Source organism: Aythya ferina, assembly GCF_964211825.1.
Source record: "Aythya ferina genome assembly, chromosome: W".
Classification (NCBI taxonomy): Eukaryota; Metazoa; Chordata; class Aves; order Anseriformes; family Anatidae; genus Aythya; species Aythya ferina.
In genome coordinates, this window is record NC_140313.1 from 15519419 (window position 1) to 15535811 (window position 16393).

Genomic DNA, 16393 nt, shown 5'->3' on the forward strand with positions numbered 1-16393 from the left:
TCCTGGCCACATGAGGCTGTGCTGCCAGAGCGATATCTGCTGAGTGGTGTGGGACAGCAGGGCTCTGTGCAAGCTTCAGAGGGGCCCAAAGCAGAGGGCAGGGCTAGATCACAGCTTTGGGCATCCCCAGGGAGTCCATCCCTTTTTGGTGACAGTGATGAGACACATCCTGCCACTCTTCACTTTGCGTTGGAGAAAATACAACAGAACAGAAGGAAACTTCCTGAACGCTCTGGGAATTGGTTGCCTGCCATATTAGTATTTGCTAGTTTATACAGCTGTCCCTCAGGCAGCTGGTAATAGAAAATGTAACTAGTATGCAGGGTGAGCAGCTCTAGACCTGGAGAAGACCCTGGTAAGTAACAACATGTGCATGTGTGTGGTCACACACTTGTACGTGTGCTCAGGTGGCATCATTAGCACAGGCCATGGAGCAGAGTCAATTCTCCAAACTCTGTCAAAGACCATGCAACTTCTGCAAGTGCCTGGCAGATAACATAACAGTGGTGGAAGGGGACACGCTAGTAACGTCTCTCTGCTGCTGTGCACTTGAGGAAGATGCTCAGTTTGGACTGAGCTTGAGACTTTGAGGTTTCCTGTGCATCCTTGCTGTCAGTCCCATCCCAAGGCCAAGGAGGACATACCTGCCCCATAGCAAGGCCCCTGCAGAGTGGCTCTGCATCTCCCAGTGCCTGTACCCACCCACAATGACCAAGCACACTCATCCTTCTTGTCAAACTGCTTTAATAGTTGGGCATGAAGACAGGACAGAGCCGTTCGGGCTGTGCACAGACAAGATGCCCCTTGAGCCACAGTGTAAGGCTGCAGGGCTTCCCTTTTCAATGGATGCGTGGATTTGGCCAAGATGCAGTTCAGCTGATGACATCCTGAGCGTGCCAGTGGAGTGCACGTGTAGGGTAGGGAAGAGGGGTGGGGGCTCCCCAGGCAGCTCAGAGGTTGTTCAGCTCCAACAAGGTCTGGTCCAGGACCTGGTGGATGCCCACATTCTCCTCTTTAGCACTGGCCAGACTCTCTGTGAACACAAGGGACACCCAGCCAGCCATGAACACAGACATGGCATAAGCATATCCAGGCACAGTTGGACCCACGCACACAGATGGGCAGCTCAGTACGGTAACAGTCTGAGGGGGGGCGTCCCTGTCTAGCAGCCCCAGCACCAGCAGGGATGAGCCCAGACCCTCTGCGATCCCTGGGGGTCAGGCAGTCCCTGCTGTTCAGCTTCTCCCTCCTCCCACTGCACCCTCTTGCCCTTAGCCAGCCCCACCAGGGTATGGGTACCACTCTCCAGCCAGCTGCCACTGTGGCCCCATCTCCCCATCCTGCTGTCCCTGCTGGCTACAACGGGCATATGCACAAACCCTCAGCCAGCGAAAGAGGAGAGCCAGTGCCTGCAGCACGAGCCAGGTGCTCTGTGAAGAAGAGTGAGACAGCAGGCCAGGAAGGCGGGCAGAGAGGACAGCAGAGAAGGAGCAGACCTAATGAGGCTGCAAGGACGAGCTCCGCCAGGCAGCCCAGTGCCAGGGGAGCCTCCTCCAGCGCTGGCTTCCAGATGGCATCTGCCTTCCTGCTAGAGATGGGGATGGGATGAGGGCTCTGCCCACCCAGCATCCTGCAGGGACCCCACCGCGAGGGCATCCTCCCTGCATGGTTTGGGGTGCCCAGAAGGAGGGGGAAGCAGCTGGCCACCTGGGACAAGAGGAGGAAGGCAGTGACGCAAGACGCAGCGACAGAAGCCACTGTGTCCCTCTCCAGTGAGGCCAGGTTGATGCCAGGGGACAGCCACCACTGTGTGGGCATCCCGGGACATGGCAAAACCCTTCATCCCTCTCTCAAGAAAAAAAACATCACCTCTGCAGGGGCTCCCTGTCCCCCCAAGCAGGACAATTACCCCAGGGGGGAGTGGGCAGGGGCTCCCAGCCTCAAACCAGCCTGGTCAAAACGGCAGGGAGCAGTCGGGGCTGGGAGCATCCTGGGGGCGGAAGCCTGGGCTGGGGCTGGAGCTGTTGCAGCTCAGTTGTTAAGTTCAGTAAGAATGACCTGCAGCTCGTTAGTGAGAACGCAGTTTTTCTCAGCTTCCTGCCGGGAGTGCTCTAGAGAAAACAGAGATGTCAGCACAGCAAAGGGGAGAGAGAAAAGCAAGTTAGTGAAGAGACAGTGCTGCCCACAAGAGCCTTCGCTGGGCACCTCATGGCCACCTAGTCGACACTGGGGACCAGTGGGGATGGCAGGAGGAAGCAGCCAGTCTCAGGTATATCAATTCTGAGACAGGGTTGTAGGGCAGGGTAGGATGCTGAGGGAGGAGGAGGAGGATTGGGGACCCATTTATGGGCCAGGAACCGCTGCCAAATAGTAGGGCCAACCCCATTGGCAAGAGCGGGTGATGGAGAAGAGCGGTCAGGGCTGTGAGAGGTTGTTGCGATGTCCAGGAGCGCAGATGGGGAATGGACAGGACCGGGTCTAACCCTATTAATTCAGGCCAAAAGAGTGATGGAGAACATCTTGGAAGGTGGCACAAGATGAGGAAAGCTGTGCTCAAGCGAGCCAGAGGTGGTGGGGGACATCCCCGGGCTGAGGCACAAAGGGGCTCAGCTGCAGCCATGCAGTCCTTTTGGCCACCTCCCGCCCTTGGCTGCCAGCACCCATGTGAGACAGCAGGAAATGAAGGATGAGAGTGGAGAACCAGAGCAGCATGAAGAAAACAAAGGAGAAACCAAGGAGAGAAAACACTTTATTGAGACCAACTCAGTAACCCAGAGGGACAGAACAACAACAACAAAAAAAAATAATGAAATGCAAACTGAAGAGCAATGTGCAAAGGAAAGCGGGGAGCGGGGAGGGGAGCAGTGGGGCTGGGGGCTGCCTGCCTGGGGCCGGACACCCCCTCAGCCCCCAGGCCAGAGCCCACCCCTCCTCAGAGGTGCTGCTTCTGGACGTGTCCCCCTCCCACCCTAGGCTCGGTGAGAAGCACCGAGGCTTTGCTGGGGGGATGCGGGATCCCCGGTTCTTGTGCTGCCGGGGGGGTGGGGGTAGGCTGGAGCAAAGGGCTCCTGGGCACAGCTTCGTCCCCCCTGCAAGCCACCTGTAACCCTGAGGCGCATGGGGGCTGCTCCCCTTTACCCCAAACACCCCATAGCGCCTACACCTTGTTTTTGTTTTCCCCCAAAAGAGGGACACTGCGGGGACACCCCAGGCCGCCAGCCGCGGGCCAGGAAGGACAGAGAGGGAACAGGGCAGGCAGGAGGAGCGGTGGGGGGGGCGGGTAGGCAAGCGGCTGAGCTGGGGAGGAGGGAGGCAGGTGGGGGAGGGGTGCCAGTGCCCAGCGGAGGGGCTCAGAGTGAGGTGATGTCATTAAGTGCATTGTCCAGCTCCTCGCTGATGGCTTTGTACTTCATCTTCTGTGCATACACTTCATCTGCAGGTGGGGGGAGGTGGGGGGGGGCAGGTGGTGGAGCGGGGATGGGGCAAGTGGCAGAGAGAGAATGACGGTGAGCAGGGGATGAGGGTGGCAGGAATGTGCAGGTACGGCACTGGGCACAGGCAGCATGGATGCAGCCCTATTTCCCACCCAGGGACCCCAGCACTCCACCCCCACAGCATCCTAGCCTCCCTCCTGGGGTTCCTGCCCACCCCCTGCACAAGGACCCCTGCCTCAGCTTGCACATGGGGTGCTTCAGCCTCAGTCCGGCCAAGCCCCCCCGGGAATATGTCCTGTTCCGTTCTCCCTGGGAAAGAGGGGCACAGGGTGGCAGGGCCATTTTACCTTCTAAGTCATCAATGGTTTTCTCCAGCTTTGCCACAGACCGCTCAGCAAACTCTGCCCGGGTCTCCGCCTGTGGAAGCACAGCAGGAAGAGGCTGAGCGTGATGGGGATGTCCCTAAACCCACATCCCAAGCCTGCCCCACACCCCAAAACTGCCCCATTTGCATCTCCTGCACCTCCCACAAGCTTGGGAGGTGAGAGATTATTTTGCTGCTGCCAGAGTGTGTCCTGTACCCACAGAGACCCAAACCAAGAGCCTTACCTCCTTCAGTTTTTCCCCTAGGAGCTTGATTTCCTCCTCGTACTTGTCCTCCTTGGTGGAATACTGCAGGGACGGAGAGGTGTGCCCATGAGCCCCGTGGGACACCACTGGTCATCCTTCACCCCAGCGAGGGAGCCCCATCCCCCTCAACCCCAAGCACTGTGCCCAGCCCCAGCAGCCCCTACCTTGTCAGCCTGGGCCTCCAGGGACTTCAAGTTGTTGGTGACAATTTTCAGCTCCTCCTCTAGGTCACCACATTTACTATATCCCAAGTGGAGGTCACCAGGCAGGGGAGCAGGGACGGGAAGGGAGTGATGGAGGAGAGAAGGGGGAGCAGAAAGAGCGGGTGCAGGGAAGGAGGAAAGAAAGAGAGAGAACAAGTTGAGAGAGGAGAAAACTCAGGTAGTGCAGGTGGAGGAGGAGCAGAGCCACCAGGCGTGGGTCCCTTCCTTGTGCCTCTGTGTGTCACCATGCGTCTCTGCTGCCACTGCTGCCACCGTGCTCCTGCATCCCTCTGAGGAGGAGAGCGGACATGGAGGAGCGTGCCCAGCCCACGCAGGCTCCACGCCTGCCCACAGCGATAGAAGGAAAGGCAAGGTGAGGGCTGCGGCCGAGGCAGCGGTGCAGAGAGGAGAGAGGTGGCTTGCGTGGCTTGAGAGACAGCGACAGAGAGAGAGGGGGCTGCTGCACATAGCCCCATGCCCCTGCTGCAGTACCTCTTCCTCTGAGGCAATGAGGGATTTGAGGGTCTGGTCCATGGTCCGCAGCTCCTCCTCCAACTGTCTCACTCGGCTGGGGTGGAAAAGGGGTGCCCCGGGGGGGGGGGGGCAGCAGAGAGCAGGTCATGGACGTACCGGGGGCCAGCATCCCTCTGCCTCCCCCCCACTCCCAGCTCACCAGCCAGAGAGCACCCCAACGGTTGGGAAGGGCCATCCCTGTCCCCACATGGACACACAGCTGCCCCTGGCTTTCACGGACATGGGGCAGGGCTGGTGTGGGACCCTCATGTGTTGCACGCCGGGTGCCCTGCTCACCTCTCTGCAACCTCTGCCCTCTCCTCCGAGCGCTCTAGCTCTCCCTCAAGGACAACCAGCTTGCGGGCGACCTGTTGGTGGCATCAAAAGGCAGGCGTCAGATCCAGCTCGGGGTGCAGGGCTTCAGGGGGGTGACCCCAGGTGACACTGGGGGTCAGGGCTGGGGAAGGGGGCACATGGGTGCTGGCATGCACCTCCTCGTATTTGCGGTCAGCCTCTTCTGCTATGTGTTTGGCCTCCTTCAGCTGCATTTCCTGGAGCTCCATCTTCTCCTCATCCTTCATGGCCCTGTTTTCGATGACCTTCATGCCTCTGAGGAAAGCCAAAGCAAGAAGATTAGGAAGAATTTCTTCAGGGAGAGAGGGGTCAAGCAGTGGAACGGGCTGCCCAGGGAAGTCCCATCTCTGGAGGTATTTAAGAGACGTGTGGACCTGGCACTAAGTTTAATGATGGGACTTGGTAGGTCAGTTGGTGGTTGGACTGGTGATCATGAAGGTCTTTTCCACCTAAATGACTCCGTGATTCTAAGATGTTATTGCTGTGGGCTGAGGTAGCACCTGTACCTCCTGCCTGCCCCCTATGCTCTGACACTGCCATCCTCCAGCTCCAGCGACATGGGACATTGCCTGGGGATACTGGCACCCACTTGGCCACCCCGTGCAGTAGGGTCATGCCAGTGGTACCCCAGGGATGCTGCTGTGCACAATTAAAGTAGCAGAGATGCCCCAAGGCCACCCTGGGGCCATGTCCCAGAGCAATGAGATGTGGCCATGGTGCCTCTCAACCAGGCAGGTCCCCAACTCATCACCTGGGGGGGGGAAGATATGTGCAGTCCATGTAGAGCTAGCCACAGCCTCTGCAAAAGCAGCCTGCAGGCCAGCAACCTTTAGGAAATGTTAAGAAAAATCCAATGGCAAAGCCTTTCCTCACTCAGGGGTGATGCCCACAGACAGGGACACCTGAGGTGGGACACACAGCAATCACATCCCACTTGGCCCTTCTCCTCTTGCTCAGGTGTTGCTGCTCAAACTGCTCTTTGCCAGTTGAGGCCAGCTGCAAATTGCCAATTGTTCACACAACTGTCAGGAAGGTGGTGATGTGTCTAGGTGCTTACCATGATACCCTTGCACCCTCACCTGCATGGCTCCTGCCCAGGAAACATGTGTGCCACAAGCAGGCACTTCATCAGAGGATGGGCCAATGCACCATATGTGCTCTGCAGTGCTTTCCTGAATTAGGCCGTTTCATTCCCCAGGGCCAACCTCAGTTCCTGGGCACAGGAGTCCCCTCCTGGGCTTTGCTCAGCCCTTGAGCAAAGGAGTCAGCTCTGGGGCAGGAAACCAGCTCCAAGCACTCTCTGGCTTTAGCCTGATATTTGAATAGGCATCCAATCACATTTTTAAGGATTTTATGGGTGGCCTGGAAATTTCAAAGTATGCAAAGATCACCCATAGCATGGGGCGGGGGCGGGTTGGACTCCATGTTGTCCTCTCATCCTTTGCAGTCTGCAGGAAACTAACACAAACCCCATGAGGTCAGTTCAATTTTAAGGCTCCCAAAGCCCTTCTGCAAAGACAAGGGGTCCTGCCTTCAAATCAAGGGTGACCTAAGGCAACCCTGGCTGTCGTCATTCCCCCCCCCCATCACACCTCTCGCTTTCATCCGCCGCCTTCTCAGCCTCCTCCAGCTTCTGCAGGGCAGTGGCCAGGCGCTCCTGGGCCCGGTCCAGCTCCTCCTCCACCAGCTGGATGCGGCGATTCAGAGAAGCCACCTCAGCTTCAGCCTGTGGAGCAGAAACCCCTCTGTCACCGCCCATCCCCACTCATTTTCAGCAGTTGCTTTTGCATTTGCTAGCTAGAGCACCCCTTCGTACCATGTTGCACTCCCACAAGCGCTCGCCCGGCTGGGGCACACACCCCATCACCCTTCCACGAGGACAAAGGAGCTTTCCCCATCCCTAGCATCTCATTTGATGCCACAAAACTCTGTCCTGAGTTTGGCATGTGCAGCCCCTGCACCACATCTTTGTGCCCCCAGCCCTGGAGATGGAAGAGACATGCTCAATGGGTCGTGTTATAAATGAAATCTCAACTCAATCTGAATTTAGTAATATTTATAAAAGGCAAGTAAACAGCACTGGGTGAGCAGGGAGTCTATGCTCTACCAACACGCACACACGAACATCGAACCTTCTAAATATACAGAACATTGCTTTTACATACTAAACCTGAGTACACCTATGCATATGTACAATCAGAAAAGGTAATGTCCATGACTGGGGGAGCATAGTTGGAGTTGGTAATCCTGGTTGAAGTGCTCCCATATCTTCCATGACTTATCATATAACAGTCTCCATTTTCCATTTGTGTTGCCTTTTTTTCATCTTGAGGACAGGCTCCCCTCTTATACCCTTCACCCCACAGCAGTCCTTTTCAAAAACAACTTTTCATTGGTCAAACAACTTTGCCCAGCAACAGCAAACACCCAGCAACTTCCATACCTTAACGGCTGGAGAACAAGCAACCCAAGACTGCATGGAGTCTCCTGAATCACCCTTCTTTGTTCCCTCTAAACTCTTTTACATTCCTGATGGCCTCATCATTAAGAGTCTGCCCACATCTCCCCCTTCTTTATTAATATCAACCATCTTCTTGACACGAATTATTACTCCATATATCACAGGTTGGATGGCCAGGGTGGCTGTGCCATCACAGGGATGGTGTTTGGGGTTTGCAGAGCAGTGAGTAAAGGAGGAGGAATGCCCTGTGCAGATTTACTCCTGAAAAGAGGATGGGAGCCAATTGTGGATTTCCTGTTTATAGATGTGGCAGCAGAGCCAAATAGCTGGGACGCCTTCCCTGGCCCCACACCGCTGAGCCTCACTGCGCCATGGGGCTGCTTGGAGCCCCTGTGCCCCCCCCCCCCCCGATTTACAGCCTGGCACCAGGGGCAATGGAGTGAGTTGCCCTTGGCGGGCTGGATCCTGGCCAAACCGAAGCCTCCGGCTGGCAGGACAGGGTCCTATCTGCCCCCTGACCCCTCCACTACCCTCCTCCCTGTTCCCAGGTTCCCCGTGCGCAAGCCCAGGAGCCGGGCAGGCCGGGAGCAGTGGCCCTGGCCCCCTGCCAGCCCCTCCATGCCTGGCCCTGCGCTCTTTCCATTTGCTAAGGCCTCCTGCTCCATCACCACTGGGAAATGCTGCCTCAGCAGCTCCTGGCCCTGCTCCCCACGGGGGTGGTGGGGGGGGAGGCTGCTGGAAGGAGGGGGGTGGGAAGAAAAAAACCCTGGGGTGCAAAGGGATGGGCAGCAGTGAGAGCACCAAGGGGCAGGCAGCAGCCCAGGGGATCATGCCTCCTGCTCATTCATGGGCTGGAGCAGGCCTGGCCTGGCCCTGTGCTCCAGCAGCGGAAGCACCCTTGGGACACGGAGCGGAGGGAGTGGGGAGCCAGGTGGGGATGTCCCCATGCCCGCCACCACAGTCCCCCATAGGGTGCTGGTGGGCACAGCCAGCATCTCTACAGATGCTCTGCCTCACCCCAGCGGGGACTTTTCTCCCTGGGATTGCCCCCCAAAGTGGGTCAGAGCTGCCCGAATGGGCACTCGGAAACGTACTCACCAGCAGCTCCTGGTGACCTGGAAACTGATTTGCGGCTGCAGGAAGGGGCTGTTTCCTCCCCACACAGCCCCAGTAACAACAGCCCGGGTACTGTACCCAGCTCTGCTGCCCCTGATAGCGCAAGGATGTTAAATGAGCGGGGAAGGCATAGGAAAAATAAACAAAACAAAACAAAAACACACACACAAATACCCAACAACAACAAAAAAGCCACACCAGGAACAAGATGCAACCTGGAAATGCCATCCTACCAACATAAGAGTGGAAATGTTGGCCGACGGCAGTGTGATGGGGTGGCTTCTCCCTGCCAAGGGACATGCTGGAGAGCAGGGGGCTCTGCTGGGAAGTCAGACCCAGAGCTTGGCATGGGATTCTCAGCCAAACCTCAGGAGGTGGGGGGAACCCTTTCCCAGGGTCTACTGGCCCCAGCCAAGCCAAGGCAGTGAGCTGGCCACTGCCCTGTGTCCTGCCAGCTGGGGAAGCCGCAGTGAGCCCTGTCACAGGAGCATCCCTAGCAAGGTCCATGGGTACCTCCCATGGCACTGGGCAGCCCACTGGCAGCAAGGACCCTGCCCAGAGCCCCCCACCCCATACCTGAACCCAGGGGGCTCTCATGCACCGGGATGCACAACTCGGCTGTGCCATGCCTCCCCAGCTCTCTGTCCCAGGGGCAGTGAGGATGCCGGTGCCGGATCCCACCCAGGCATGCCATGGGGCAGCTGGGGATCGGCTGCCCATGCTCGTACCAGGGCAGCCAACACCCAGGAGGGCATACAGTGCTCCGCTTCCTGGTGTCTGGCCCTGAGGGGCTGGCAGCCGTCCAGCCCCCCTTGCAGCAGGGGGGTCCCAGGGGTCCCCAGCCCCAGGAGCCTTACCCGCTCCTGGGCCTGCCGCTCGGCATTGGCCTCCCGCTGCAGATGCTCGGTGTGCTCCTCCGCCTCATCAGCCACCTGCTGTAGGTTCTGGATCTTCTTCTTGATGGCATCAATGGAGCTGATGCCGGCCATGGCCGTGTGGCCAGCGGGGAGCACAAAGAGTCTGTGCTGCCGAGCCCTTTGTGGGATCCGCCTGGCTTGGGCAGGAAGCGCTCAGGCGGCAGTCGCTCCTGCTGCCCACCCTGCCTCCATCCCTTCCTGCTCCTCCTCCTACTGCTGCTGCCGCCATGGCCTGCCAGGACCCAGGCCCACCATGCTCCCCAGCCAGAGCATGTGGTGCCCCCAGTTGGAGCACATGCTCCCCCCCCCCCCGGCTGGGTGTGCAGCCCCTGCCCTGAAGAGGAGGTACGTGCCCCCCCCGGCAGGACACACGTCCGCCCCAGGCTGAGGTGACAAGCCCCCCCCTCCTGAGGGAAGATGTACGGTGCCTTCTGGGCATGGCACATTGCCCCCCTGGGCAGGGTGCATGGCTCCCCACCCCAGCTAGGGTACAGGGTGCCCCCCAGCATAGGGGACATAGCCCCCTCCTGGAACAGGGCACACAGTGCCCCCCCAGGCAGGAGTGCATGTCCCCGCCAAGCTCCAGCAGACAGGCAGAAAGGAGCTCAGCAAGTCAATTTTGCTGGGGGGACAAGGGTCCAAGGAGTCTGAGGGGGTGCCCTGTGGGCCCCCACAAACAGAGGAGTGGCATACCCGTGGGAGCTCCCCAGCCTCTTCACACACCTGCTGCAAAGCCGGGGGGGGGTGGGTGGGGAGAATTTCTGCCCCATAGGTGAGTCAATGAGAGGGATGGGGCAGGCGTCCCCCTGGGTACCTGGGCACAGTGTGCCCCCCAGTGTCTCAACCCCTTGGCATGTGCTCCTCTAAACTGGGACCTGGCCGGCAGCCCCACAAAGACCCCTGGGGCCAGTGCCCCATGGGAGAGGCCAGTCCCCCAGCTCTGCATTTTGGCCACAGCAGATGCCCCAATGCATTAGGAAGGCATAGCACAGTGGCACTCAATCCTGCCTTAAGGAGCTCTGACAGCTCCCGGGCAGCCCTGACCTTACTTCACACCTGCCTCCAGGGACGCCGATTCCTGGGCTGTTCCTGCTGGCTGCCATGGGGTCTGGGGCCACCCTGTGGAGGGCAGCACCCAGACATGCCACTGGAGGGGGGGGCCTGCAGCCCCATGCCCCTGGCCAGGTGGCAGCAGCATGGGAGCACGTGGCCTTGTACTTGGCCCCGGTCCTTTCCCGCTCCCAGCATGACACTCGGGCACAGAGCGGCACACGGGACACAGGGGTCCCACTGGCTAAGGGGCAATGGGATATGGCAGCAGAGGGCAGGCTGGGGGGCAGGCACCCTGGTCCTGTGGCAGCCAGGCTGGGTGCCTCCTGCTCTGGCCCCACCCAGGGATGCAGTCACTTCCCAGCAGTGCCCCGTTCCCTCCCACTGGCTCAGGGAATCACCAAATAAGAGCAAAGTCTCAGCTTGGGAGAGCAACGGGGCGGGAACTTGGTGAAGCCTCCAGGATCATGGCCTGGGAATGGCAGAGCCTGAGTTTCCCTGTGCTCAGCGGGCGGCTGGAGACAGGCTGGCCATTGGGGACATGTGGGGCTGGAGGGGCTGCAGGGAATAAACCCTGCTCCAGCTGCTGTTGGACTTGTGCATTGTCCCTGTGGGCTGTCCCTCTTGGGGGACAAGGAGATGATGGGGCCACGGTGGCCTCATAAAGCTGCTGGGAAGGATCCACAGCTCCATGGAGCTGCCGACCTGGGGCTCTGTCCTGCTCCTCCTTGCCGGAGCAGGGACCACTTAGTGCTGTCAGCACATTCATGTCCCCGCCATGGACACCCGGTGACTTCCAGGTCTTGCACAGAGCACAGACTGTCCCTGTGAATGGCACAGACAGCCTGCCCTTCCCAACACTGCAGCAGGGCTCCTTTGCTGCGACCCTGCTCCAGACCCTTCCCTTGAGGGGCCAGAGGCTCCCCGCCCCCATACCTGCCAGGATGGGGGGAAACCTGCTTTCCTCACCAAAGCCCGCAGCCTTTCCCCACTGCTGTGGACCTCTCTCAGTGCCACCGAGCACCCCTGAGTCCCCCCCACATCCCGCCAAGCCCCACACCGAGCTCGCCCCACCCCATATGGATCCCATCAGATGGGTACAGACCCTGGCACGGACCCTGGAATGCAGCTCATCCCTCCCTGGCCAGTCCAGCATGCCTGCCTCTTGCCAAGACAAATGAGCCCTTCCAGAGTATTTCCAATGTTTTAACAACTTGGGTTTGTTTCTAACTTTGGGCAGGCCCGAAAGGTCAGCAAACAGCACCAGAGTATTTCTCAGGACAAACTTCTCAAAACTCCTGCAAGATGCAGCCTGGCGCTGGCTGGAATCTGGCACCTTGCGGCCCAGAGCTTGGGGGGGCACACAGGCTGGGGACACCCCCTCCTCACCCCAGGAGCTGCTCTGGGGACAGCCACCTCGTCTGTCCCTTTTGGAAACACCAGGAATGATGTGAGGCAGGCACTGGTGGGACTGGGGACACTAGGGTGGGCTCTCAGGCTGTCTCCTCTTTCCCCCTGTGCCTGCTTCTCTGCTGCCGGCACCCCTTGTGCCCATGGAGGCTGAGGGTCCCTGTGAGGTGGCATGGGGGGTGGGTCCTGGTCACTCCCCAGGGACTCTAGGCTACCCTGGGGACTTTACTGCCACTGCTTGTCCCTGCCTACTCTCCTCTGTCCTTGGCAGCCACCTTGGAGATTTGACATATCTCCCCCACTTGGCTCCATAAAACAGCTGGGATTGAATTTTTGGTTCTCAATCCTGAAAAGCCTGGCCGTGCCCCTGCTGGCTGCACTCCCGATGGCTCCCCTTTAGTTTCTACTCCAGTTTCCAGGGTTGGTTTTCATCAGAGAAGGACTGGCTATCAAAAGGAGGATTTATTTATAGGGTGTCAAATACCCTGTGTGGCACTGCGGGTTGTTATACCCAGTTCCTGAGCAGCAATGAGGCCACGCACAGCTGTTCCACCCTTCATCCTGGTCAGGCACAAGCCAATTTCAACACCTTCCTAACATCTCCCTGCCAGGATCCATTTCCCAGGAGAAACATCAGTCATGGCCCTAAATAAAACTCTTCCTGGCCTTTCCCTTCCCAGAGTACAGGATGGCATGTTGGAGCCCAAAAGGACTGTCCTCCCACGAACTCCAAGCATCCTATGCAACCAGTGCTCAGCAGCTGGCCACAGGCGAGAGCTTTTCCTGTTTCTCTGCTCTTTTTCACTTTTCTAACACATTTGTGTGACCACTGTGGAGTTTTCCCTCCACATGTATTGGCAATGCATGGCGAGGCTGCTTGTCCCTGTGTTTTGGGGTGCTGGGACTGAGCAGTGCCCCCGTACCGGAGGCACCTGCGTGGGACCTGCCTGGCACCCACTGCCTGGCTTGGTGTCAGCATGGCAGGGACGGATCCTGCCACCCTTCCCCACCAATACTTGCCATATAAGGCTCCCCTCTTCCTTTGCTCCCCCTCCCAGGGTCCAGTGCCCACACAGAAGAGGGGTTGCCTACGTACATCTGTGGCTTTCTTCTCCGCCTGCTCCAGCTTCTCCTGGGCCTCCTTGACGGACTCAGAGTACTTCTCCACCTCATCCTCCGTGCCCTTCAGCTTCTTCTGCAGGCCCTGCTGTTCCTCCTCCAGCTGCGGAAGGGATGGATTATGGGGGCACCCACAGATGGATTATGGCACCCCTGACGCACAGTTGGTCACCCTGGGGCACCCACCTGGCAGGGGACAGTCACCCTCATCCCAGGGTGGCCCAGGCTGGGGGCACAGCAGTAGCAAGTGGACACAATCACTCTGTCAATTCAGGGGTCACACATCCTTAGGAAGCCCCAGGTCCCTTGGGGCTGGAGCACCCCTGAGCCTGGAGGGGGCAATGGGGTCCTGATTTGAGGACACAGCTGCAGGGGCACCAGGAAGGTCCCCATCTCTGTGTGGTTGAGGTGGGAGCATGCTGCCCCCAGGGGTCTCCCTGGCAGAGGGACAGGGAGTTGGCACTGGGGTGTCCCACCAAGACCCAGTGTATTTTGGAAGTGCTGAGGCCAGGTACAACAGGCTGGGACACTGGTCCCCAGGGCTGGCCACCCAGCAGGGTGAGGTCCCCAGGGCTGGGTGTCCCCAGGGTGGTGGTTCCCAAGGTCGGACACACAGCAGGGCAAGGTCCCTGGGGTCAAACCCCTTTAGGGCAGGGGTCCCCATCAACTTTTTTTTTTTTTTTTGGGGGGGGGGGGTCTGTGGGACACCCACCTACCTGCTTGCAGCGGTCCTCTGCCTGCTTCTTGTCAGCCTCTGCCTGCTCAGCTCGGTCGATGGCATTCTCCTTGTCCAGTTTGAGCATCTGCATCTTCTTCTTGATGGCCTCCATGGTGGCAGTGGCGGGGCTTAGGGTGGCGGCGGGGCACGGAGCACCGGGGGCGGCGGCAGTATCGGCACTGAGCCCCCCGCCTCGCCGCGCCGCCTAAGAGCCGGGGAGGGGCCGCGGCGGGTGGGGGCCTCCCCGGTACCTCCCCCACCGCCCGCCAGCACCTTTTAGGGACAGGCTTCGCCACCGGCCGCGGCACCGAGCGGGACGGGAGAAGGGGGGGTATGGGGGGGAGGCACCCGGTAGGCACCACCACGGCCCCCGGCACCAGGCACCCGCGGGGGAACCGAGAGAGGGTTGCCCCGGTGGCGATGGGCTGAGGACACCCCCGGGGGACAGCGCTGGGGACACCCCGGGGGCTCTGTGCTGTGGGGACACACACGCGCTGTGACACCCCACAGGCACTGACTGCTTCCTGGGGCCGCAGGGACACTCCTTGGGCTGTGAATGAAGTGGGGAACACCCAAGGACTGTCATGATGCTGCTGTGCCCCAGGGTCCAGTTGTCTGTGGCCCCCCCATCTCCCCTGCAGGACACCATGCTACCAGCACTGCAGCCCCTTTGCTGCAGTTCCATGCCCTGGGGGTCCCCCAAAGCTTCCCCTACCAGACATCCCACCCCCTAAACTCACAGGGGGTTGCTCTATCCTAAGGAGATCCCTGCTCCAATAACGGTACTGTTTCCCAGGACCAGTCCCATTGCTTGCCCGGGCCTGTCCCCATCCCCCTGCCACCCCCCAGGGCCAGCGACGGGCACAGGGATGCTCGGTGAAGGTGGCCACAGTGGGAATCCCACTGTCCCCCCTGCACCAAGCAGGCTTTTCCCAGCACAGCTATCCCAGGACACTTCCCCACACTGCCCTGGCATCCACACTAGACCTGGCAGTAAAACACAGGGAAAATCCTTTGGGAGAGAAGGGAGCTGAGCGACAACCTCCCGATCCCATTCCTGCGTCACAACAAGGCAGGGGCCCTGGTTCCACGCAGGCGCCCCAGTGTTGCCCTGACATCGCTGCCACTTTGTGCCCAGGTGCCATTGTCCCCAGCATGCAGGGACAGCCAGCACCTATGCATCCCATAGGCTGGTGTTTTGGGAGGACACAGGGCATGCAGGCTGCCCCACTCCTTCTGCTCTAAATAAACTACATTCCACAGGCAAAAAAAAAATGCAAACCCTTCAGATCCTGGCTCCTCCAAAAATACCCCATGGTTTAATGCCACTCGTAAATACTTCTGGCGCATTCCCAGCTGCAGGGTGGGCTCTGAGCCTGGGAGGCCACAGGAAATGAGGGGCTGGGCTGGGCTGGAGCAGGGCGAGGGGGGCATGTGAGCTCCCCAGCCCATCGCCCTAGGGCTGCATCCAGCCCAGCACAGGGCTCCCCAAAATGGGGTGCAGGAAACAGCTTTCTGGGGGCAATGCTGAGCGCAGCCTGGATTTTGGGGGACATAGGGAGGACATGAGAGGCATCCTCCAAGGACCAAGGGGCTGCAGGAGCCATGCAAAACAGCAGAGCCGCTGCTGGACGCTGGCAAGTGGTATTAATGCTGATGAATTAGGCACATATTTGGAGGAGAGCCAGGAACCCCCAGCATGCTACTGCCGGGGAGGGGGGAGGATCCATCTCCTGTTGTTCCCAGATGAGGATGGATGGCTTTTGAGGAGATGCTTCAGCTCAGGGCAAAGCTGGTGATGTGTATGATGTGAGAAGCCAGGAAAGGGATGGGGGCTTTTAAATGTGTCATCATCGTGTCCCCCCCCCCCCCCCCTCCCCCCCCCCCCCCCAAGGAACACAGTTCCCCAGGCAGCTGGGGCCATCAGGGTGACCCCATCTGTGAGCCTGCCCTCGAAGCCATCCTCCAGGGTGGCCGCCAGGACAAGTGGGTGCAAGGGGTGCACATCCCCTCTCCGTTCCCTGCTCTGGGGTCTGAGTGCCCTCCTGGGGAAAGGCTTTTCCTGCTAACGGTATGTCCCTGGGTGCCACCTGTGCTGCAGCCTCATCCCATCCCAGGACTCCCTGATGAGCCAGGCTGCAGCTTCCCAAGCCCAGACGAATTTGGGCCGCTGGCACCTTGTGACTGAGGTGTCCCAGGTCCAAGCACCACTTGTGCCTGCTGGAACCTGTGTGCAAAAATACCCCCCCCCCCCACTCAAGCCAGGGAAATTTATGGGGCCGGAGCTCTGGCCAGGCTGAATCCTGCCCCATGTCCCTCCCACATGGATTTAGTGCTGGCATCTGTGTCTCCTCCCCTCGTCCAGAGGATGTGGCCAGGGGTCCCCACTGCTGGCAGCCCCCTGCCCAGGTCCAGGGGTGGCAGGGTGGGACATGCCTGCTTACTTTCCTTGCTGTGCGATCAGAGGG

General features: G+C 59.5%; 1 protein-coding gene across 1 annotated transcript; it reads right to left on the reverse strand.

Moving 5' to 3' along the window:
- Positions 1 to 727: 727 nt before the first annotated feature.
- LOC311426327 (uncharacterized protein) lies at positions 728 to 14155 on the reverse strand. The gene is made up of 9 exons (XM_084502762.1): positions 13924 to 14155; positions 13185 to 13310; positions 6727 to 6860; positions 5272 to 5389; positions 5078 to 5148; positions 4760 to 4835; positions 4044 to 4106; positions 3782 to 3851; positions 728 to 1033 (listed from the first exon to the last, which is right to left on the reverse strand). Exons 1-9 carry the CDS (start codon positions 14035 to 14037, stop codon positions 951 to 953), a joined length of 855 nt encoding a protein of 284 aa, XP_084358888.1. The 5' UTR covers positions 14038 to 14155; the 3' UTR covers positions 728 to 950.
- Between the last annotated feature and the right edge of the window lie 2238 nt (positions 14156 to 16393).

Bases quoted from the DNA above. Each gene is read 5' to 3' on its own strand.
- LOC311426327 (XM_084502762.1), bottom strand. From the start codon at position 14,037: ATGGAGGCCATCAAGAAGAAGATGCAGATGCTCAAACTGGACAAGGAG. The intron at 5,390-6,726 runs GTGTGATGGGGG...GGCTTTCCTCAG, and splicing joins GCGGCGGATGAAAGCGAGAG to AGGCATGAAGGTCATCGAAA. The intron at 3,852-4,043 runs GTAAGGCTCTTG...GTGCTTCCACAG, and splicing joins TAGGGGAAAAACTGAAGGAG to GCGGAGACCCGGGCAGAGTT.